Source organism: Macaca thibetana, chromosome 15 (assembly GCF_024542745.1).
Source record: "Macaca thibetana thibetana isolate TM-01 chromosome 15, ASM2454274v1, whole genome shotgun sequence".
Classification (NCBI taxonomy): Eukaryota; Metazoa; Chordata; class Mammalia; order Primates; family Cercopithecidae; genus Macaca; species Macaca thibetana.
In genome coordinates this window covers 87,387,861-87,413,051 of record NC_065592.1, presented here as the reverse complement: position 1 = coordinate 87,413,051, position 25,191 = coordinate 87,387,861, and the positions used below count along the sequence as shown (strand labels likewise).

At 38.6% G+C, this 25,191-nt stretch overlaps 2 protein-coding genes and 1 pseudogene across 5 annotated transcripts in view; 1 reads left to right on the top strand and 2 right to left on the bottom strand.

Annotated features, from left to right (window-relative positions):
• CARNMT1 (carnosine N-methyltransferase 1) overlaps positions 1-15,356 on the top strand; it is a 45,613-nt gene extending 30,257 nt beyond the window's left edge. For both annotated transcript variants that reach the window (XM_050761472.1, XM_050761473.1), the window contains exons 6-8: positions 1,246-1,359; positions 11,390-11,493; positions 12,548-15,356. In XM_050761472.1, coding sequence (XP_050617429.1) covers positions 1,246-1,359; positions 11,390-11,493; positions 12,548-12,649 — 320 coding nt within the window. In that variant the 3' untranslated portion in view covers positions 12,650-15,356. The remainder of the gene's footprint in view (positions 1-1,245; positions 1,360-11,389; positions 11,494-12,547) is intronic.
• LOC126937762 (protein GVQW1-like) lies at positions 426-20,739 on the bottom strand. Of its 3 annotated transcripts, none has more exons than XR_007719839.1 (4): positions 20,642-20,739; positions 6,523-6,645; positions 6,133-6,186; positions 426-1,809 (listed from the first exon to the last, which is right to left on the bottom strand). XR_007719839.1 is itself a non-coding variant. In XM_050761478.1 (3 exons), exons 1-3 carry the CDS (start codon positions 20,719-20,721, stop codon positions 6,159-6,161), a joined length of 231 nt encoding a protein of 76 aa, XP_050617435.1. In that variant the 5' UTR covers positions 20,722-20,733; the 3' UTR covers positions 6,065-6,158. The 3 variants fall into 3 exon arrangements, 1 of the variants encoding a protein (XP_050617435.1); XR_007719840.1 differs by having other exon boundaries at positions 1,355-1,673; positions 20,642-20,714; XM_050761478.1 differs by lacking the exon at positions 426-1,809 and having other exon boundaries at positions 6,065-6,186; positions 20,642-20,733.
• A 2,425-nt stretch (positions 20,740-23,164) lies between these two features.
• On the bottom strand, positions 23,165-23,779 carry LOC126937761 (dynein light chain 2, cytoplasmic-like; annotated as a pseudogene).
• Positions 23,780-25,191: the final 1,412 nt, after the last annotated feature.

Below are 25,191 nucleotides of genomic sequence, written 5' to 3'. Positions count from 1 at the left end.
GAAAAAATAAGGCAGGGAAGAGGGGTTACAGAGTGACTGGGGAGAGGCTGCTGCTTTATATAGAGTTGTCAGGGAAAGCCTTTTAGAAAGCCTTTTAGAGTAGAAACTAAAAAAGAAAAAATGTGTGGCAGAGAACCTTGAAAGAGTACAGAGGCAAACCACTGAAATATTTGAAGGGAAAATGTTGCAGATGGGGAATGGCAAGGGAAGAGGATTAGGGAGTATAGAGAGTACTTGCTCTGCTCAAAGAGAAGCTAGGCTGTAGTAAGCAGTGGGTACAGTGGTGAGAGGTCAGCCTTGAGAAGATTTGTTGAGGCAAACTTGTTGGCAGGCAGGCCATAGCAAGGACTTGGAATTGTACTCAGAGAAACAGGATGCCATTGGAGGGCTTGAAGCAGGGGCAGCAACAACACAGATTGTTTTTATTTATTTATTTATTTATTTTACAACATAGAAAGTTTTTGTTTATTTTTCTCTGAACTCTGAGATTGGGACAACCTGTACTCTGAAGGAAGAAAGGGAGAGATGGAAGATGTTAGGTGTTGTGGATAAGGAATGAAATAATGGAAAACATCACTTAGGCAAGGAAAAGTCCCCTTTTTGTGGGGCAAGGTTTGAGAGAACAGATGATGAAGGTAATCCTCCATGGGATCAAGTGACTTTATTGCACTAGCATTTGTATAGACACCATACCTCCTAGCGGCAAATGGTGTTCTCTGGTGGGTTCCCACCCACTGCTTCTGCCTGCCCCTGGCTCCCCTTTTTCCCTGGTAATTATTTGAAGTTGTGGTAGATGTTGAGGTATTTGAATGTCATTTATTTCTCAATTGGCAACTGGTGCCTGCAGTCTTCTGAAACCTGCCAGAATTGGTGGTTAACACTAGTTTAAATTTGAATGACTATTATTTTGTTTTAAGTGATTTTAAATGAAGGCTAGAAGTTGAATAGAGGATAAACAAAGCTCTTACAAATATAATTTGGTAATAATATGTAGAGATTAGATTATAATATCAGTGTTATTGGGGATGATTTCCAAATTGATTACTTAATTAGATTATTGATATCAGTATTTCTCATAAGTGATTGTTTGGTTACTGTGACTATAGTGTTGATCAGAAGTTTAGCTTCTGTATCTCTGTCAAACATTAATACTCTGTAAAAGGTAACTGGAAAATTTAAATAATTAATTAAAAGAAAAAAGCAAAATAACATAACAGATGCAGTAATTTGATTTTTCTTCATTAGATACCTGGGACTGTATTGCTACCTGTTTCTTCATAGACACAGCTCACAATGTAATTGATTATATTGATACAATATGGAAAATACTCAAGCCAGGTGGAATTTGGATAAATCTAGGTAAGTTTTTTAGTATTTACTAACATTTTTTATATTAATCTGAGTACTTACAGCTGTATTACATTTAACTTCACAATCTCAAATGTTCATGAACATCAGAATTATGTTGTAAATGTTTTAAAATCGCTACAGTTTCCTTTAGACTGCATCTTGGTGGTGATCCCTCCAAAGGCAGTGGAAGCTCAAAAGTTGTATATTCATACTTAGGTCAGTCTCACAGTCGTTGTAATTTCAGTGTATACTAATTGTTGATCTGATGGTGGGTAATCATTCCCTCAGTATCTCCATCCCACATGCTGAGACAGTGGTCCGTTCTGTTAGGAAGAGAGTGTTCTGTTTTTCTTTCTATAATGAAGCATAGGGGAGAGATTTTACCTCTCCCATGGAATCTTCCTCCCTAGTACAGCCATATACTGGGAAGAGTGTAGGTGTGATAACTTCTGTGATTACCTTGAGTTAAAGAATAGAAACATAATTTTTTTTTAATGCAAAAATCTTTTTTTACTGCATTCTACTTACTACTCGATGCTAGAAATTAAATGATGAGTGTAACATGGTCCCTACAGTCCAGAATCTAAAGGAAATTGCTGCTTTTCTCCTTTTTAAAATAAGGGGGTATAATGATAATATCCAGGTAGATATACATGTGTTCTTTAATGAGATATATAATCTGTGTTCAGAAAGACATCCAGACTAGAACATAAAGGTTTTCAAGATAAGGATTATTATACTACATAAAAGGACATAAAGTACATGGTTTTGAGCCCTTGGCCTTCCAGATGGGTCTAGTTTTGTGACTGATTTCTGTTACCTACTCTCTTTTTAATGATTTTAATTTACCAGAAATTTTGCCATTTGGGACTAAGCCCTGGAGGTCGTAATAAGTCTTTTGCAAACTTCTCTTAGGAATTCCTTAGGACCAGATGAAAGCAGCTGTACGGTGCAATCATAATAAAATAAATATCCCAAACCTTAAGTCTTCTTTAAAAGTAGTTACCTTGGGAAATTTTTCCCAAAGAAAAATGGAAAGATATTACCTACTGGGTATTTGCTTACTGTGGGTTAGGTACTGTGTTGGCCCTTATGGAGTCTCAGAGCAGCCCTGTACTGAAATGGCACTATGTTATAGTTGAAGAAACTGAGTCTTGGTTTAAATAACTAGCAGAACAGTCCTGTAGCTTACATGTGGCAAAGACAGGCTCGAAGCCCAGAGCCAATTTCTTGATTACCCTGGGTTAATTTGTAAGTTAGCATTAAGATGACCCTGTGTTTACATAATTAAATTTTTTGACCCCCATTACTGAGTTATGATAAGGTTTTATGTATTTCCAGAGCAAGCAACTTTCATAGAAACAGCTTTTTTGTTTTAACATTTGTTTTATTGGTTTATGAATATTTTACTAAGTTATATGATACAATAATTGTAACTACCTGAAGCACATACAGTTGGCTCCTGATAAGTATACTGTTTGATAAGAGTAGATGTACTATAGTGTGACTTACGATCTGTCATGGGCATCAGAAGTAATGGAGCACGTTGGTTAACAGGAAGTCAGTTAGGAGAGCTAATTCCACTATGGAGTTTCAAAACAATTTTGAAAATTGTAATAATGGAGAAACACAGTCCTTAAAAATAGTTATTTGGAAGGTTAATAATTTACAAAGTATTAACTTACACATCTTTTGCATGTATAAGTTAAAGAATGTAAAAAGTCTCAGAATCAGTTTTCTTTTAAATGTTATGTTCTGGGCATCTAATCTGTGTTTTTCATTTTTTATGCTATGTACTCAATTTTTGACTCCATATTCCTCCTACCTAATCTCATGGCTTTTCCTGCTCTTTTGATTCCCAATCTGTATCTCTGGTCCAAACATCTCTCTTGTGCTCCAAGCCAGTATGTCCAACTTGGATGTACCACAGATACTTCAAAATCTTTGTCTCAAGATCAGCCTGGGCAACATGCCCCAAGACCCCATCTCAAAACAAAACAAAACAAAACAGAAAACGGTTCCATGCCTCCCAATATCTTTTCTATTCTTCATCTACTCAGATTCCCCCAAACAAAAATACTGGAAGCCTTTTGTTACGCCTTTTATTAGGTCACTCAGGCTACCATAACAATTCCACAGATTCGGTGGCTTAAATAACAAGTTTATTTTCCCACAGTTCTGATGACTGGAATTCCAAGTGCTCACCAGGTTGGTGTCTAGTGAGGGCTCTTCCTTTGATTTGCAGGGGTTACCCTCTTGCTGTGTATTCACATAGCCTTTCTTTGGTTGTGCATAGAGGGAGAAGGAGTGAATGAGTGAGCTCTTTGGTGTCTCTTATAAGGACACTAATCCTATTGAATGAGGACCCCACCCTTACAACCTCATTTACCTTAATTACTTCCTTAGAAGTCCTACCTTCAAATACAGCCACACTAGGGATTAGGGCTTCAACATATGAATTTGGAGGCAGGCGGACACAAAACAGTCACTAGGACCCCTCTTTTTCCTCACTGTTTGTCTCTAGTCAGTCTAAAAGTTGTATCTCCTAAAGCTACTTAATCGCTCTTGAATATCCTTCTATTCCAGGGTTTCTCGATTGTGATATTGACATTTGGGCTGGCTCATTCTTCAGTGGGAGTGATGAGGGAAGTGGGGGTCTGGCTTGTATATTGTAGAATGGTTAACAGCCTTCCTGGCCTCTAAGACCCCAGTAGTACCTCCCAGTTTTGACAACCAAAATGTCTTTAGATATTGAAAAATGTTGCCCTCTGGGGCTGGAGGGTGTTGGCAAAGGCATCCCCAGTTGAGAACCATTGCTCTAATTTCTTGGTTTCTTGCCTGGATTAGCCTTAGGATTACTGTAGTCGTTTCCTTAAGGATGCCCCTGCCTTCAAGTTGTCTTCAGCCTTTGTCATTTCTCCACATAATCACCAGTGACCTTCCTAACATGCAAATCTGTTCCTGTAAGGCTCCCTGCATGAAACTCTAGCTTTCTGGAAAACCTAAACTCTTCAGGATTATGTACAATGCCCTTATGATATTTCTTCTGTCTCGTGTCTCAGCTTCTTCTTATTTTTTGTTTTTTTATCACCCCTTCTCTGACCTTAAGTGCCAGTCCTTTGACTTAGCTCTTTCTTTCTCTTCTGTTTTCCCTTGCCTAGTCCCTGTGTGTTCTTAAACACTTAGCTCAGGTGATCCTTTTGGGTTGGGTTAAGTATTCTGTATTTCTTATGTTCTAAGAGACTCTGCTGTAGCATATATTTCAGTTTGGTGTTAGCACTCATATGCTTTTGTTTTCACTGCTAGTCTCTAAGCTCCATAAGGGCAAAGATCTAATGCTTCCTAGTCACCTGGTACAAAGCCTGGCAAACAGTAGATATTAATGACTGTTACATGTATGTGTGAATGTATTGTTTCAAAATTTGAAAAAGGGAACATACTCAGATGTCCCGAAGACATGATGAAGTGCCATCTATATTGGTAAATTGATAACATTCTTATGGTTTTGGCTTTAATTGTATAGACCTGGAGGCTTAAGTTACTCTGTAAACTGAGAGATCAACCTCTTGGGGATGGTTTTACCCTAACCATGCTTATGTAGATTAGAACGTCAGTATATTCATATATAATGGGAAATGTAATGGCCAGCCATTCTGGAACAAATGACATTAGAGGTAAAATTATATATGAAAATGTTGCCCAAATTGCATGAAATCAGATTGGGGGTTGATCATTAATTTACAAAATGCTTTAATTAAGGAGGATGTGATGGACTCTTTAACACTATCCAGTTTAAGGAAAGCTAGTAAGACTTTGAAGGGGACTGTTACGCATATGTCCTTTGGGTAAGGCTATGATTTAGGCAAAGAACAGAAGAATGCCTGTGAATTCCCTTTTTCAGTTTTTCATCCTGACCAGCACTCCTTAAACACATTTATTTATAATCTCTTCTAAAAAGAGAGTGTGTGTGTATGTATGCATTGATAAATTTGGGAGTCAGGTAGTGGAGGGCAGGCATTTAGCTACATCTGGAAGAATTTAATAAAATGAATCTGACTGTATCTGAAGAATTAAAATGTAACTACATCTGGTAAAAGTACCAAAGGATATCTTCGTAAAGTGTATTGAAAGACAGGTCTTATCAGATTTTAGAGCATTATGAAGCTACGGAATTTTTTTTTTTTTTTAAACGGAATCTCACTCTGTCGCCCAGGCTGGAGTGCAGTGGTACCATCTCAGCTCACTGCAACCTCTGTCTCCTGAATTCAAGCGATTCTCATGCCTCAGCCTCTCAAGTAGCTGGGGTTACAGGTGTGCGCTACCACACCTGGCTATTTTTTGTATTCTAAGTGGAGATGGGGTTTCACCACGTTGGCCAGGCTGGTCTTGAACTCCCGACCTCAGGTGATCCACCCGCCTCAGCCTCCCAAAGTGCTGTGATTACAAGCGTGAGCCACTGTGCCCAGCCTAGAATTTTTTACAACATGAGATTCCCTTTAAAAGGTAGATGACTTAACACATACAGCCTTTCCTCATTATAGGAGTAGTAAAATTATAAAAAGGTATAAAACACATGGACAAAGAATGGCAGGCATGTTATTGGGGGACAAAACAATGTACTAATTTTTAGAAGTTGGGGTAGATAGGTAAGTTTTGCGAAGAAAAACATGTGAGAGCCACCTTACCTGAGTAACTCTGGAAAATGAGGTGCTGTATGGAAAAACCTAAGTTGAAAATCTGTATATAGAGAATAGTTGACTCCTCTATAATCAAGATGCCTACCTTATATGCCCATTTCCACTCCATGCTCAGGTGGGAGACCAGAAGTTTAATTCCCTAGAAAAAGTAAATAGGAAAGGAGCAAGATTTAGGAAAGCATGTCCTCGTGTAGAATGGAGGCAAAATGTAGGGCAGAAAACAAGGGGATTAATGGAAAACTTTGGAAAATGCTCAAGCAGTGACCACCAGTCCAAGCTATCTCCAACCCCTACCCTGCTTATAAAACTTACCGAGGTTTGGCCGGGAGTGGTGGCTCACACCTGTAATCCCAGCACTTTGGGAGGCTGAGGCAGGTGGATCACGAGGTCAAGAGATTGAGACCATCCTGGCCAACATGGTGAAACCCAGTCTCTACTGAAAATACAAAAATTAGCTGGGTATGGTGGCACATACCTGTAGTCCCAGCTACTTGGGAGGCTGAGGCAGGAGAATTTCTTGAACTCAGGAGGTGGAGGTTGCATTGAGCTGAGATTGCACTCCACTGCACTCCAGACTGGCGACAGAGTGAAACTCCATCTGAAAAAAAAAAAAAAACAAAACTTACTGAGGTTTAAATTCCAGATGTTTTGCACAGATGCATGTCATGTTTCTTGGAGTGGGCATGTCAATATTGCTATATGAGCTTATTTTAAAATTATAATTGTTTCTTGTATCTTTTTCTGTCTCTTAAAATCTTTATGCCTAACTTTTTAGATTTTTCAGACTTTTTGTGGCAATCTTTATGTTTTAGGTGTGTCTCTTACAAACAGCATACAGTACATTTTTATTATCCAGTCAAACAATCTTTATCTCTTAACCAGAACTTTTAGAGTCTTACAGGTTTGTAAATGGTTTAAATCCACTTGTCACAGATTTGGCAAGTGGTTTGGCCACCTTTAAGCTAGTTCTTGTTCTTTCATGAACCCTGTCACTGTTTGGTACCTCCTTTGTGAAACAACCAGATATTCCAGGCCCATCTTGTACTTTCTCTGACCAGCCATTGTTTCTAAGGATTCCTGGTTCCTTTTAATGGGGAATGGTTTGTAGAAGTGGAAAATCTAATTTCTGCCACTGGAGTGGTATTGTATCTAGGCCTTTTTGGCAAACAGCGTAGGAAATATATGTATATGTCTATCTGTAAAAATCATATGTATATATGTGTTTATAAGAATCATCAAAGGAGGGCCTTAAGAAAAACTAAACACACACACACATACATACATACACACAAACAGACAAAATCGGAAGTTCATACTGATAACCTTAGTTCCAGTTCAACACTCAGTATAAAATATACTAAGGTGGCAGGTAGCTTTCAACACTTAGAATATATCACACCCAGTCACTTCTAGCTTCTATCTTTGCTGTTGAGAATTCAGCTTTTTAAAATGTTGCTTCTCTGAAGGTATTCTGTTTTTTTAAGATTTTTTACTTTGTAGTTTTTAGCAGGTATAATATTACATCTAGGTGTGGAGTTTTCTTTTTAAGACTGTGCACAGTTTATTAGGCTTCTTCAGTCTGTGAATTGACCTTATCAGTTGTGAAAAATTCACAGCTTTGCGGGGGGAGTCCCCTCTTACCAATCGTACATTTAGCCTTAAAATATGTAACAATAGCCATTATTTCTTCACATACTGCCTCATTCTTTTTCTCTGTTTCTTCTGGAAATGCAATCAAATATATTTTAGAACTTCTCATGGTAGCGTTCCTATATCTTAACCACTTCTCTTGCTATCTTTCTCACCATGCTGCACTGTGGATAGTTTCTTCTGACCAATAGTCTTTTATTTGAAAATACTGAGCATATTATTTCTGATAATTCTAACATCTCAAGTCTTTGCGGGTCATTATCTGCTTTCTCTTGCTTTTCTTGGTTCTTGTTCATGATTCCTTGTTTCTCTGTGCTGTTGAATTTGAGTGGTTTATTGGGGATTGTTCTTGAGAAATCACACTTTGGATTTCTTAAGGCCTGGGTTGAAGTGTTTTTCCCCAAAGGAATTTGCATTTGCTTCTGCCAGGAGATGAGAGCATTGTCAGACCAGAACTGTTTTAAACTAAATTAGAACTTGAGGTTTATTGGACCACGCATGTTATATTAAATTAGGCTATAAATCTACCCTAGGATTAAACCATGATGTACAACCACCTTGTCCCTTTAGTAAGCACTAGATCAACTTTAATGCAGTCTCATGGGGTTAAAGGATAGAAGTAAGTTTATTTCTTACTCTCACCTTAAAGATAGCCCAATAGGAAAAAAAAAAGGAAAAAAATCAAATGAGGGCACAAGAATTAATAGGGGGAAAAAGATAAAGAGAGCCCCTACTGTTCCTGTCATAATGTCAAGTGATCTTTCAGACTCTCTATCTGGAGCAGGCCCAGGACTTTGTCTTATGTCCCCTTGGTCCAAAGAGTTTATCAAATTGCAGATCAGTTTCTTCTTGGTAGTGATATATTCTCAGGGTAAAAATGGCATCTAGGTGTACCTCTAGGTTCCTGGTAATTTCTTACTAACTTCCCAACCTAACTTAAGTTTTTAAAGTAAGTTTAATGCACCAACTTTCATTGTTTGCAATAGGAATGTCAGTCTGAATAACCTAACCTACCTGCCTTTACAGGAAGCAAAAGTTCCTTTATATATTTTTATTTCTTTAACAGTTGTATTAATTCATTTCCACACTGCTGTAAAGATACTACCCGAGACTGGGTAATTTACAAATAAAAGAGATTTAATTGACTCACAAGTCCATATTGCTAGGGAGGTCTCAGGAAACTTACAATCATGGCAGAAGGGGAAGCAGGCACCTTCTTCACAAGGTGGCAGGGGAGAGAGGGTAAGGGAGGAACTGCCACTTTTAAAGCATCAGATCTTGTGAGAACTCAGTATCATGAGAACAGCTTGGGGGGAACTGCCCCCATGATCCAGTCCCCTCCCACCAAGTCCCTCCTTCCACGTGGGATTACAATTGGAGATGAGATTTGGGTGGAGGCACAAAGCCAAACCATATCAACAGTAAACTATATTTTTAGATTAAAAAAATTCTTTAGAGGGGGAAAACAGAGAAAACTACCCAGCAATGAAATAGGCTGTACAACATAAATATGCAAGTTATTAAAAAAAAAAAAAACAAACTAGATGACATAGCTCATGCCTGTAATCCTGACAGCTCCTGAGGTCAAGCCAGGCAGACCGATTGAGGCCAGGATTTCTAGACCAGGCTGGGCAACACAGCAAGACCCCTCATCTCTAAAAAAATGTTTAAAAATTAGCCAGGTGTAGTGGCATGTGCCTGTAGTCCCAGCTACTTGGGAGCTGAGGTGGGAGGATCACTTGAGCCCAGAAATTCAAGGCTGTAGTGAACTATGCCTATGCCATTGCACTTTAACCTGGGTGACACAGCAAGACTCTAACACTCAGTAAAAAAAAAATGAAAAAAAGAATAAATGTAAACAGCCTATATACAGAAAAAAATGTTCATTCTCACTGTTAGTCAAATAAATCAATATAAATGTGCTACCACTTTTCACCTATCATATTCACTAAGTTTTAAAATTTGCTTACTTAAAGCTTAGGTTAAGTACAGTGAGATGGGATATGCTCTTGTTCTGCTACTGGGGATGTAAAATGATATGACTTTCTTCTGGAAAAACAGTAACATCTTATAAAATAATGTATGGGAAAACCTTAAATATTCGTACATTTAGTCAGGGGTTGGCAAACTACAGCCCATAGACCAAATGTGGCCTGCAGCCTATTTTTGTATGACCCTACCACTACAAGTATCTCTTACATTCTTAAAGGGTAATGGGGAAGAACACAAATAAGAATATATGCTGGAGACTGTAAGTGGAATACAAAGCCTCCATTATTTGCCATCTGTCCTGTTACATAATTGTTATCTTTTGAAAGTAGCACTAACATATACATTATATTCATGGTCATTTTTTCTAGTCAGTTACGTAGGATAGAGAAAGGAGAGAGAAAGAAAAACTTTTTTATCCTAACTGTGATCCACAGAATGGTAAGCCTCTTGGTAGCAGAAACTTTGTCTTGTTATTAAATACTTTTATCTTCCATGATTAGCACATTGTATGAGGAGTAGGAGTAGAGAGCTGGTTGCAGGATTTTTAATTAACCCAATGAAAAGTAAAGAGAAGATTGTCTAGATTAGCCTGAGGTATATATAACTGTGTGTTATGGTTCCTGGATGAGGCTGATATATTGGGCAAAATGATAGATTGAAAGATTTGAAAATCATGCTTTAAATCATATGTTCGTTTCTTGAATGTATGGAATGGAATGAGCAAATAGTAAAGGGAGGATGTCATAGAAATAGTATAATACCTGTCATTTACTTAGTGCCTTGTTTATGACAGGTGTAATACATATTATCTCACCTTAAAGTCATATTACAGGGCACACACGGTGGCTCACGCCTGTAATTGCAACACTTTGGGAGGCCAAGGCTGGTGGATCACTTGAAGTCAGGAGTTCAAGCAGCCCGGCCAACATGGTGAAACCCTGTCTCTACTAAAAATATAAAAATCAGCCTGGCGTGATGACAGGTCCCTGTAATTCCAGCTATTCAGGAGGCGGAGGCAGGAAAATCGCTTGAACCTGGGAGGTGGAGGTTGCAGTAAGCCCAGATCGTGCCACTGTACCCCACCCAGCCTGGGCAACAGAGTGAGATTCTATCTAAAAATAAATAAATAAATAAAATAAAAAGTATATTATAGATGAAGCAGAGTTAGTGAATTGTCCACAGGCACACAATTACTAGATGTTAGAGGTGTGATATGAACAGTGCACTTTAAAAAAAAAAAGCCAGCTCTAGTGTTACTTCCTTCTTTGAAGAAACCTTCTCTATAACTTCTGTCCACCTTTTACTACCTGGGTTAACTTGAGGCTCCTTCTTTGTTTTCATATGATACACAGTTGGTAACTGCAGTTTGGCATTTACTTATGGAATTATAATTGCAGAATATATTTGGAATTTGAGGACTTAGCATTATCTGATTCATCTACTCCTTCAGTAACTTGAAAGTTAAAGGTGAAGGCCTATGGTGTGAATCACAGTGTAAGGCAGGTAGACCAGAGGGACTCACTTCTCATGAGTGTAGGCCCATCTCTTGAGGGTGTCAGATACTAGGCCAAATTTTCAAATGCCCAGACTTTTTATGTTTATCTTATCCAGTACCTAACTTATTCAACTTGGAATTCAGTGTAACACAGCTATGAGTGTGTGTTTATATTCAAGTAATTCATAGTATCTTTAAACCATAGGTCCTCTGCTGTACCACTTTGAAAATCTGGCAAATGAACTTTCCATAGAATTGAGCTATGAGGATATAAAAAACGTTGTTCTGCAGTATGGATTCAAGGTAGAGGTAAGAATGGAATAAAATATTGCCGAAGTTTAACTCCCAAAGCACCTTGACAGAAGTGTTGATATCATGGCTGTTAGTGACTATTTGAATTCTGTTTTCTTATCTATAAAGGGAAGATAACACAGGTTGAGTACCCCTTACTCAAAATGCTTGGGACCAGAAATGTGTTGGATTTTGGATTTTTTTTCCAATTTTGCAATATATGCATATACATAATGACATATCTTGGGAGGGGACTGAAGTCTAAATATGAAATTCATTTATGTTTTATATATGCCTTATAAGCATAGCCCAAAGGTAATTTTATACAATATTTTAAAATTTTGACCACCTGCACATGAAGTCAGATGTGGAATTTGTCAGTTGTGGCATTATGTAGGTGCTCAAAACATTTTGGATTTTGGAGCGTTTCAGATTTTCAGATTAGGGATGCTTGACCTGTGTTACTTAGCTTCCAGAATTATAAGGATTTGGGATAACGTGTACATAAAGGGAAAACTATACTTTCTGGTGAAATAGCCTTTCAGTAAATGGTAGCTGATCATTATAATACTGTTCTTACAGACTCTCACTTATAGATAGAAAGTAGAGTAGGCTCTGGGGAAAACAAAAAGGGGCGGGAGGGCAAGTATAAGAGGGATATTCACAATATGTCCTTGTCCTTGTGTACTGCTTCATCTTTTTTTAATTATGTGCATTACATAAAGTTTTGTGATATTTTGGCTCTTGTGTTTCAGTTCATTTATTTAGAAGCCTTCCATTTTAGAAACAATAGATTTGTTTTTAAGAATGACGAGAAGCAATATATTATAGTAGTTCAAAGTTCAAGACTGCCAGAGTTTGAATCTTAGTTCCGTCACTTATTAGTGTGACTGTTCTTTGTAAAGTGAGACTACTAATATTAATAGTACCTCTCTTATGGGGGTAGTTGTATGTAATAAATGAATATGCTTAAAATAGTGCCTGCCACTGATACATATGTGCTCAGAATTTGTTAGTGGTGTGGTCATCATGACTGTCATAGTCAGTATTATGATTATTGTTTGCATTGCAGGTGGAAAAAGAATCTGTATTGTCAACATATACTGTGAATGATCTCTCTATGATGAAATACTACTATGAATGTGTCTTGTTTGTGGTCCGTAAGCCACAATAATGGTCTCCAGTGATACCACCTGGAAAAAAGTTTAGTAAGAACAAATGCTGAAATAAACGACTCAAAATCAACTATCAGTGATGACAGGACACAACCTCAAATCAGTGGTGCCTTCTTATTCCTAACAAAATTTAGAAATAGTGTCTATTTTCTTAATATGTCTATTGCTTTTTCAGAAATATACTATGCCATGCAGATTTGTACTACACAAGTAAAAATGGAGGAAATGTCTTGAAGTATACTTTTTCCTTGAAGCCCAGATTGTGTTTCAGTAGGAAAAAAACCTAATCTCCAGTGTCTTCATGATGCTATCCATTGCAAGTCTGCCGTATTAATGACTAATAGTATTGAAGTCCATAATAATCTTCCTTTTTTTGTTGTTTTGTATGCATTGCACATGTAACTTTTAGAAGAGTCTAAGGATCCTCAGTCATATTCAACATCTGGAGTTGGGACTTTGTTCACTTTCAATCTAAGAAAACTATGCGTAAAATGTGTCTTTTTTTTTTTTTTCTTCAGAGACAGGATCCTGCTCTGTCTCCCAGGCTGGAGTGCAGTGGCACGATCATAGCTCACTGTAACCTCAAACTCCTGGACTCAAGCGATCTTCCTGCCTTAGCCTCCCGAGTAGCTAGGACTATAGGCATGTACCACCGCGCCTGGCCTGTGTCTATTCTTCTATCATTCAGATTAATTTAATTTTGTATTTTCTAGCTCAGATGAACTTAAAGAAGCATCAAACATTTCTTTTTTATGAAATGTTAAATTTAATAGCATCACAGGCCGGTAAAATATATTCAAGTAACTGAGAAATTATCAAAGTCTTTTGGCCACAATAAACTGAACACTTTATGAAAGCATACTCATCATGGATCTCAACATTCAAAGTGAGAAATAAAAAGCCTTTATTAAAAGTAGTGCTAGGAAACAGAGAAAATAAGAATAAAATTTACCCATTTGAAATATATGATTTTCAGACTCTAAATGAATACAGAGTTTGACAGTGTGATGTTTACAATAATGTCTTTTCTTTAGATTATCTGGATTATGAAAGCAAGCACTTTTTTCATTAAAACAATTATATACTAGGAAAAACTGTCATAATAGTATTAATGTGGGGAATTTTGATTATGAAATTCAGGGATAAATTACTGCCCATTGTCTGTGTCTTCAATATTGTAAGCAGCAGCCATCATGTAATTTCAGATTAATGCCAATTTTGTTCCCTGATAGATGGAGCTTAAACAGTATATGCTGCTTTAAATTTCTACCTCTAGCAGATCTTTATTGGAGGGAGTTTTCCTTTGTATTTTTTAATGTATGTTATTCTGTTTCCAGTAGCTTGGAAAGTAGAGATGACTAATGTTTTAGCCTTTTCTTGGAGAAAAGGAAGAACTCTTCTTGAATATTTTCACAGATGATTGTGATTGCTTTAAATGACCTCTGTGGCAATTTAAATTAGATGGATTTAATCTCAGTAATGTGCTGGTCGCATAAAAGTCATGTTTTAATAGGAAAACTTACTTGTAAATGTTTAGACCTTTGTTGTCACTTAGGCTAGGGAGTCACTACCCTATTTGGCATCTTACTAGTTGGGGGGATCTTTTCCGTGTACAGTGATGGGACTTTCGTGACCTTTACTCTCACTATGCAATAGAGGGTTTCATGCAGTTGATTTGACATGTCAAAATTGGGAAAACTGTTACTTTTTTTTTTTTAAAGATATCTTTTTTGTGTCCCTCAGTACTTAGCAGATGTTCATTTGGTGGAAATTCTTATTACTTACATGAATGAGTTTGAATTTAGTGGCAAGGAAGAAAAAAACTCAAACTATTGTTTTTAAAGAAGAAAACTTGCAAAGTACATAAGTATTTTTTAAAAATCAATTGAACAGAAAGGAATGCATGCTGTTTTTGAATGACTTAGACATGCTTTTTATTCACTGACTAGTATTCACTTTTTTACAACTTGTATCAAAACAAATGATCTTTGTTTTTGTCACAGGCAAAAACAGGTTGACACTGGTGGGTTGGCTTTATTAATTCTTTTTCTATTAGGTTTTCTTTAATAATGTTATATTTCTAAATTATAGCATATGTTTTAGTTAATTCTGAAATCAGTTACTTCATTTGTTAATTTATCCCTTGTATCATGAATATTGTTTTTTAAATGTTCTATACAAATTTGCATCACTTTTTTTCTTACAGCTTTTGCAGTTAATATATTCTAAACTTGAAAATGTGGTATCAATCAGTAATAGAAGTATCACTGGAGGATTTATTTAACTTTGTATTTCTTAATTTTAGTCCTAGCTACTAAAGTATGTAAGCCTTAAAGTTTAAAATGTTTTTCTTAAATTAGCTGTATACACATATATTTTCATTTACTTTGTGAAATGCGAGGAGATAGTCCATTGTGCTTGTGTTTTTTTCTTTAATTTCCATATTCTGAAGCAGTGCAGATATAGGGTATGCTAATCAAGTGAGCAAGGTGGAATATGTACAATATAAGGAGAAGCTGTATAAATCACAGTATAAAATTATGAAGTTTGGTAACTGTAAAATGTACTGTATTTATATGTAACTCTCATTCTAAAAGTTGCCACAAAAGCTGAATTGGAAGCTTCATGTCTGCATGAAATTTCCTATATTTTTAATGTGTATGATGAAATTAATTTTTCTTGAATATTAAAGTCTGCCAATTGCTACGAAACGATAGTTGCTTGGTTGTTTTCATCTAAGTTAGTGTAACCATAGATGTGGGGATTTTAATGAGTGGAGCATGTATACTTTTGAACTCTTGGATTAGCCTGTTTTTATATGCTTCTAGGAAGTCAGTCATATGAATACTTGGTCTTATAATATACCAGGCCTTATACTAATTATTTTCACTTTGTTTCATTCAGGTTCACCGTAGTAAAGTTAGAATCCACTGAGGAAAAGGAATAATCTTGATTTTCAGTTTTGTTAAATAATAGAAAAAGAATTCTATAAAAGGAACTAGTAGAAGAAAGTTACAGGACCAGTCATTAGTGGGATGAGCACTTAGATCTTCTGGGTTCATTTTCCTGAATGATTGTGATCTCAGGCAAGCCACTCTTGGCTTGTTTCCTCATCTGTAAGAAAGGATTGATACCATCTATTTCAGATAGTTTATTAGGTCATATGAGCTTTTATATATATTTTTGTGTGTATGAAAGCACATGATAGACAGTTACCATAAATGTAATTTCAGTCTGTGTTAACTGCTATCTAGTGATGGAAAAAATGAGGATTGTTAATAGGACGTTAGTTTTAATTATCTTATGGTGACCCTTTGAAAAAGGTTTCCATGGAATCCTGGGGAAAACAGTAAAAAATGGTAGGTACAGATACAGATTCCAAAAGTTTGTTGGGAATTATAATGAAATATATAGTAAATGGGAGAGGGTATAATTAAAATTTAATGGCATGTTACTCCCACTTTTATTAACCTGCTAGCACATCCCTCTTATATATGTTTGATTCTTTCTCTTTGATACCTATTTAGATGTGGGATCTTTCAGTCAGTGTATATATGCATTTTCAGTTAAAAGTTGCCTTTCAGAAGGGACTGCACCAATTTACATGCCAGGAACAGTGTTTAAAAGTAACTTACATCCATTCCCTGGCCAGTACTGGGTATTGCTGAGCTTTTCATTTTTGTCAGTACAGACATACCTCATTTTATTCTACTTCGCTTTATTGCACCTTGCAGATACTTTTTTTTTTTTTTTTTTTTACACAAATTGAAAGTTGGTGGCAACCCTGCATCAAACAAGTCTATATTGGTGTCATTTTCCAACAGCATGTGTTCATGTCATGTCTCTGTGTCAGCATTTTTTAGCAATCAAGTATTTTAAAATTATGTACATTGTTCTTTTAGACAAAATGCTATTGCACATTTAATATGCTACAGTATATTGTAAACATACTTTTATATGCACTGGGAAACCCCAAAATTTGTGTGACTGTCTTTATCATGATGGTCTGGAACTGAGTCTGTAGTATATCCAAGGTATGTCTGTATAAGAAGTGTTATCTAATTTGAATATTCATTTACTTAATTGTTGGGAAAGTTAAGCAATTTCTCTGAGTTTGATGGCCAAAGAAAAGTGTTTTTAATCTGCCAGTCTATATGATTTAATGTGGCAAACCTGACAGGTCATTGGCAACAGCTCCAAACCTAATTAAAACATAGTGAGGTTCATCAGGGAGAGTACTGGCCAGAGCCATCAGGACTGTCTTGAGTTCTAGTAATTGAGAGGAGCAGCCACATCTGCTTTTGGTTTTACATAGCTGGCACTGAAGCTGAACGAACAGCAGGAGCAGCTCATTGGACTCCATTATGTTTCATTGTAGCCAAACAATTCGTGAAGTAGGCCCAGAAATTTAGGGGAAACTAAGTCAAGGGCCCCACTGAACCAATGGGATTGCTTTGTGCAGTGGAGTTGGCCATACAGTTTACCTCCAAAAGGATAGCTGCCGTTTTTTCACGTAGGAACAAAAAGCTGCCACGGTCAGGCCAGCTATGCTATTTCTCTTCGACTAGCGAGGCTTGTTAGATTCTTTTCACCTTGTTAGTCATTAAGTCCAAGGTGACCCACCACGAAATGGGGATGTCAAGCCAAAGAGTCACAAGAGCTACGTTAAATCACATTAAGTTTCAACAAAAGCTTAGCAGGTTAATAGCTGCCTTCTATTGTTAACATATAAAGATGTATGTGGTGGCTGCGTCAGGCAGCTGTTGCGATTGTTGGTATTGAGCTGTTGCCTCTCTGAGTACTCAGGCAGCCATTAAGTCTTTGAAACTTCTCCTGGAGGCCTATATTACTTATACTGGACCATCCGGGGAGGGGGATCAGTCTGTGTAGTATTCCTTGAGAGTGAGATGGAGTAAGATATAGACCAAGAAGTGTAGGCATAAAATCCATGAATTCTATTATACATATATTGAATCTGTCCAAAGAGCCCTGGTGACATTATTTTTGAGGGGTCCAGCTCCTCGTCAAAAACTTGGGGGCTGGGATAGGACAGAAGGGAGTTGGCACTTCCTCTAGTTTAACCTCTTGCTATTTCAGTAAGTGATTAAAGCTTTGACTGTTCAAACTGCCAGCTCAACTCTCCCTGGCCCCTAACAATTTCAGGTTTCCTTCCCCACTCCAAGCCTTGTCCAAACCCTATCAGTTGAATTAAGGTGACTTTTTTCCTGTAGGAACACAGACCAAGAAGTTTAACATGCATCAGGTGCTACAGCACAGATGCCAAAAGATCAGGTTATCCCCTAGCTGGGAGTTCCAGATGGCAGAGGAAGCTAGTCTACAATGACAGAAGGAGCGATGGTGGTGGGGAATAGAGTTCATCTGCTCATAATTGTTATATCCACGCAATTGTCTTTAGTATACCTGAGTGTTTATGCTTACAAAAAAATAGTATTGCCTATTTCATTGTGTGAAGTGGCCTACAAAGTGTTCTCTTGTGTTTTTATGTTTCCCAGTGGTGGTGGGGAAGAAATTTGATTGTCAGCGTTTTTTTCCATTGACCACTGTCTCCAGGTTCAGTGCCTGAGCACTGCTGCTACTTCTTCCCCCATCTATCTCCAGCATCCAATGAGTGTCCAGCTTCTAAGACCCCTTACTTTGGTGCTGATCATAATCTCAAAATACATAATCCTGAATGTCAAAATCCTGAACTCTTTAAGGTCTAAAGTCCCTAACATCTAAAATTTCAATAGATTAAAATCTTTGAAATTCTGTGAGACAAATTCTGGGGAAGGGATTCATGTGTTTTCAGTTGTATGCAGTGTACTTGCATCATGACAGGCAGAACTATTACCTTGTTACTGTCTTTACTAGGAAATTACGGTTTAAGGAGATTCGTATGGGTGCCAAGTTGATAAGAAGTAGACTTGGGGACATAATTTTAGGTGGCAACTTGCCTGGATTAAGGAATACTAGAAACCTAGTAAGACATTATTTTCAGTGTATCTGTGAGAGTCTTTCTAGGGGAGACATGTATATGAGTCTCAGTGGACTAAGTGGGAAAGATCTGTCCTCATGTTGGCAGGGGCCATCCACTCAGCCAGGGGCCTATAGAGAACCGAGAAGGCAAATTAGTCCCTCTCAGAGCTGGGACAAATTTTCTGCTGCTGCCTCGGACATCAGAAATTTGACACCACAAAGTACATTATCACAGCATTAACTGTGTGTAAGCATTGTGCATGGATGTAAAAATGTAGAAACTTCCTCAATAAAGGAAGTGATGTACTCTTTGTATGTCTGCATTTGTCAAATATAAAATTTCTGAGAATCTTGGCTCTTTGGGCTACTGTGTATGTGGTGGTGACCCATTGAAGGGTTTTTTTGGTGTGTGTGTGTGTGTGTGTGTGTGTGTGTTGTTTTGTTTTTAAAACAGAGTCTTGCTCTGTCGCTCAGGCTGGAGTGCAGTGGCACCATCTCAGCTCACTGCAACTTCTGCCTCCTGGGTTCAAGCGATTCTCCTGCCTCAGCCTCTCAAGTAGCTGGGACTACGGGCACCCACCACCACACCTGGCTAATTTTGTATTTTTGTAGAGACAGGGTTTCACCATGTTGGCCAGGCTGGTCTTGAACTCCTGACTTTAGGTGATCCGCCCATGTTGGCCTCCCAAAGTGCTGGTATTGCAGACGTGAGCCACCATGCCCAGCCAAGTTTTGTTTTTTGTTTTTTTTGTTGTTGTTTTCTTTTGAGATGGAGTCTTGCTCTGTTGCCCCAGCTGGAGTGCAGTTTTCATGATCTCGGCTCACTGTAATCTCCACCTACTAGATTCAAGCAATTCTCCTGCCTCAGCCTCCTGAGTAGCTGGGATCATAGGTGCCTACCACCATGCCCGGCTAATTTTTGTATTTTTGGTAGAGATGGGGTTTCACCATGTTGGTCAGGCTGGTCTCAAACTCCTGACCTGAAGTGATCTGCCCGCCTCGGCCTCCCAAAGTGCTGGGATTACAGGGTAAGCCACTGTGCCCGGCCCCCCATTGAAGTTTTTGATTGATCTCGTCAGAAGACTTATGTTGTCTATCACAGTATTTCAGATGACTGCAGTTATAAAGCTGGGTGTATGCTTTTATATATTTAGCTTTTTCACCCATTTCTTTGTGAATACAGTTTATCTGCTCATAATTTTTTTTTTTTTTTTTTTTTTTTTGAGACAGAGTCTCGCTGTGTCTCCCAGGCTGGAGTGCAGTGGCGTGATCTCGGCTCACTGCAAGCTCCGCCTCCCGGGTTCATGCCATTCTCCCGCCTCAGCCTCCCAAGTAGCTGAGACTACAGGCGCCCGCCACCACGCCCGGCTAGTTTTTTGTATTTTTAGTAGAGACGGGGTTTCACCATGTTAGCCAGGATAATGCTCATAATTGTTATATCCACGCAGTTGTCATTAGTATGCCTGAGTGTTTATGCTTGCAAAAAATGTTATTTCCTATTTCATTGTGTGAAGTGGCCTACAAAGTGTTCTCTTGTGTTACGTTTCTCAAATAAATCCCCTTTTAAAAATGTAAATAAATATTTTTGAGATAATTTTTAAGATTTTTTTCCCTACGTTATATTTTCAAGATTTTGAGATTTTGGGATTGCAATTTTCTGGATTTTTATACTTCAGGGATTTTGATCTTTCAGTATTTCAACATTTGAGATTATGGCATTCGGAATTGTTTTTCAGGATTATGGTCCAAACTTCTTTTCTGTCCATGCTCACGCCACGGTGTTCTGCCCTGCAGTCTTCCAGCTTTGACCGCTCCAGCACCCAGAGCCCTGTCCTCATTATAAGCCAGGTTGGACTGTTGACAGGAACCAGGTGTTTGGCTTTATATTAGGCAAGGCATTTCCTTCACTCACTTTTAAGTGGCCACCCATGCTCAATTCAAACAAATTAACTTCTGTCTTCAGGTCACTCAAAGCTCAAATAGCGAAGCCTTCATTCCTGACAACATTAATTTACCTTTGAGGACTCTCCACCTCAGCAGTCACAGCCATACCGCCTTTTAGCTGGTACCATGGGACTTGTTGCTCTGTTGTCATAACATTTCTTCTTTCTGCCTCGAAGAGAGTGAGCAACAATGAAGTTATTATTTGGGTAACTTATTTCAGTCCTGCTTCTAGCAGCTCAACATATAAACAGGAAGAAGTAGGGTCTCCTGCCAACTGGGCAATAGTATTCATTACTGGATCTTGGGAGTCTTATTTTCTTGAACTGGCCTGCAGATGCTTGTCCTTCCTAATCCAGAAATCCATGTCTGTCAGCATCCTTTCTTTCTCAACAAAATTGCTAAGTCTGCTATTTGAGTTTACCCTATTTATAATCTAATGTGTTAGTCTGTTACAGTTTCCTAGACGCTGGTAAAGACATAAAAATTACACAAATAATACAGAGAGTTCTGTTCTCATCCAGCTTCCCCCAAAGATAGCATTTTAACCATATTATTAAAACCTTGAAGTTGACATTGGTACAATACTATTACTAAACTGTTGATAGACCTTGTTTGGAGTTTACCAGTACTTGCATGCACTGTTTATTTTTCCCTTATTTTTTCACTTTTAACCTACCTTAATATTTAAAATGGGTTTCTCATTAATAGCACATACCTTGGTCTTGCTTTTTAAATTTTAATTAATGCATAGTATTTGTACATATTTATATAGGGCACATGTGATATTGTTACATGCATAGAATGTGATGATCAATTTAGGGTATTTATTCCTATATATTAGGAACATTCCAAGTCCTCTCTTCTAGTTATTTTGAAATATATAATACATTGTTGTTAACTATTAACTATAGTCACCCAACTTTGTATCAAACATTAGAACTTTAACTGTATGTTTGTACCCATTAACCAACCTCTCTTCATAGCCACTCCCACCCATATGCCCTTCCCATCCTCTGATAGCTATCACTCTACTCACTACCTCCATGAGGTCAACTTTCTTAGCTCCCATATATGAGTGAGAACATGCAGTATTTGTCTCTCTCTGCCTGGCTTATTTAATGTCCTCCAGATCCATCCATGTTGCCGTAAATGACATGATTTCATTCTTTTTTATGACTGAATAGTACTCCATTGTGTACGTAGACCACATTTCCTTTGTCTGTTCGTGGTCACTTAGGTTGATTCCTTATCTTTGCTGTCAGTAGAGCTGTCAGAAACATGGGAGTGCATGTATCCTTCTGGTATACTGATTTCCTTTGGATAAATGCCCAGTAGAAGAATTGCTAGGTGGTATGGTAGTTCTATTTTTAGTTTTTTTCTCTATTGTTTTCCATAGTGGCTGAACTAATTTACATTTTCACCAACAGTTTGAGTTCCCTTTTCTGTACATCCTCACCAGCATCTGTAATTTTTTGCTTTTTAACAATACTTATGCTAATGTAAAGCGAGACCGCATTATGATGATTTATTATTATTGCATCAGTCAACCTTTAATGTTCAAAAAAGGCATGGATGCAGAGCATAGGAGATGTGGCAGGGTCTCGGGCCTCGGTCCAGAAATGAGGGAGAGATGAACACAAACCAGACACTTTCAACTGGCCACACAGTCTGGGAGGGCAGGGAGAAACAGATTTGGACATTCATAAAAAAATAAAACCTAAAATCAAGCACTCCATTTTGTGCCCATTGAAGAGTTTGATATAGGAAACTCAGTCACCACCCTGGAGACTGGAGGGGAGATCCCCCCTCCCCTGCCAACACCAAAAAGCAAGCTTGGCACACACAAAGGGCTTAGGGAGGGGCATTCTGCCTCCCCACCAGCCCCAAGAAGGGACTTGAAAATAAAAGAATAAGCTGGATCCCCTACCCCTACATTGTCAACCCTACACATGAGAGTTTTGAAGGCCAGCCAACTAACGACAGGGGCTGCTCTAAGAGAACACCAGAGGAATGAGAAAATGGAGGGCTAAGCAGGGAGCAGACAGGAGAAAAATGTAATGGAAAAAAAAAAAAATTCAAGCTAATCCTACCCCCAACATCCTCCTATCACGATCTCAGGCAGGAAGAACAAAAGAAGGTAATCCACAAAGACACAGCCCTTACTTAGAATTTCTGACAGACAGCAAGACAAGTCTGCTCCCCACTCCCACACACCACACACAGACACATTTCAGGGCGCCCTAAAGAACGCATCCCCACCCCACCCTCTGCCCCAAGCCATAGAATCACAGTTCAGTGGAATATTCTCCTGGTGTTAGATCAATCCCTCCACCTTCCTTCCTATCCCTTTCTCCTTGACAGTCCCACCACAGTCCCCCTGCAGCCTCCTGGCCCTCCCAGCATCCACCTGGGCCAGGAAGAGGCAGCTGCACAGTTTTAGTTCCACCTCTGGAGACCTATTTCTTTTCCTCAGCCCTCCTAGTCTTTTGGCCTCGTAGTCTGTTGAGGGCTTTTTCTTTTGTATAGGGAAAAAAAGAGAAAAGGGAGAGGTGGGAGAGATTTTCCTAGTGCAATACAACCAAAAAATATTTTTAAAGTCTTGAAAAACAAATATAAAGCAGCCTTCTTCCCCAGGCAACTGAACAGAAAGGTTTGGTTGTGTTGACTGCCACATACACATGAAAACGAATATACAGTCCATGCAGTAGCACAGCCATTGGAGAAGACATCCTGATGTCCTGATTTGCCCCAGTGCAAAACAGTCCTAGCAACGCCCCCTGCTTGCCATCGCTGCCACCGCCACTGACATCTTCACTGTGGCCACCTAGCCTGACTTGAAGAGGAGGATTGTAACTTGACTCAAGTAAAAATAGATGAGGTGCTTTGTCTTGTGTGTGACGTAGCTGCCAAATTTCGGCCCACGATACAGTGCCAGGTAGGGCTATATTTCTTGTCAAATTCCTTCTTGATATAGGCTGCAATGTCCTTCTCTATGTTGTACTTCTCCATGGCCTGCGTGGCGCAGTCAATGACATCCTGTTGCATATCCTCAGACGTGTCTGCGGTCTTGATCACTGCCTTCCAGTCAGACATCGTGACACTTCACGGAGGCGAGTCCGCACGGGCCCGTGGGGAGCAGCGATGGCCTAAGGCAGAGCGCAGGCAGCGGCGGTGACTCCTGGGCTCCTCCTGCAGTCACTGCCACTACGGTCTCCCGCTCCCGCAGCCCCGGGCCAGTCGCTACCCGCCACGGTCCGCCCTTGGAGTTGCCCGCGCGGCCTGCCAGCCTGCCCGGTCCGCGCTGGCGCCGCACAGCTACGCTCTGCTCTGCCGCTTTTTATTTTGTTTTTAGATGGAGTCTGGCTCTGTCACACAGGCCGGAGTGCAGTGGTGCGATCTCAGCTTACTGCAACTTCCGCCTCCCGGGTTCAAGCGATTCTCCTGCCTCAGCCTTCCAAGTAACTGGGACTACAGGTGCACGCCACCACGCCTGACTTATATATGATATATAGTATATGTTTATATGATATATAAGCATACGTTTATATATATTAATATATAATGCTATATGATATATAGTAATCTGTATTACATATAATCTAGATTATATATATTATATAATATACATTATAATATAATCTATATATAACTATAATTATATATATAATTATATGTAATATAGTTATATATAGATTATATTATATATTTTATAATTATAACTATATATGATATAGATTATATTATAATATGGCTTATATATAATATAGATAACTATATTATATATAATTCTATATAATATAGCTTATATAGCTTATATAATATAGCTTATATAAATATATTACATGTTATATAAAATATATAGTTTATATATATATGTATATATTTTTTTGAGACAAGAATCTCACTCTGTCACCCAGGCTGGAGTGCAGTGGTGCGACCTCAGCCCACTGCAGCCTCCGCCTCCCGGGTTCAAGCGATTCTCCTGCCTGCCTCAGCCTACTGAGTAGCTGGGATTACAGGCACCGTGCCACCACGCCCAGCTAATTATTTGTGTATTTTTAGTAGAGACGGGGTTTCACCATGTTGGTCAGGCTGGTCTCAAACTCCTGACCTCGTGACCTGCCCGCCTCGGCCTCCCAAAGTGCTGGGATTACAGGCGTGAGCCACTGCGCCCCGCCTTGTATTTTTAATAGAGACAGGGTTTCGCCATGTTGGCCAGGCTGGTCTTGAACTCCTGGCCTCAGGTGATCCACCCACCTCAGCGTCCCAAAGTTCTGGGATTACAGGCGTGAGCCACCGCGCCCAGCGCCTCATGATTATGATTTTTCTCTGATGAAGAGTGATGTTGAACATTTCCTGTTGACCATTTATATGTCTTCTTTTAAGAAATGTGTATTCATAGACATTTACAGAACTCTCCACCCCAAATAAACAGAATATACATTCTTCTTAGCACATCGCACTTATTCTAAAATTGACCATATAATTGGAAGTAAAGCACTCCTCAGCAAATGTAAAAGAACAGAAATCACAACAAACTGTCTCTCAGACCACAGTGCAATCAAAGTAGAACTCAGGATTAAGAAACTCATTCAAAACCACACAACTACATGGAAACTGA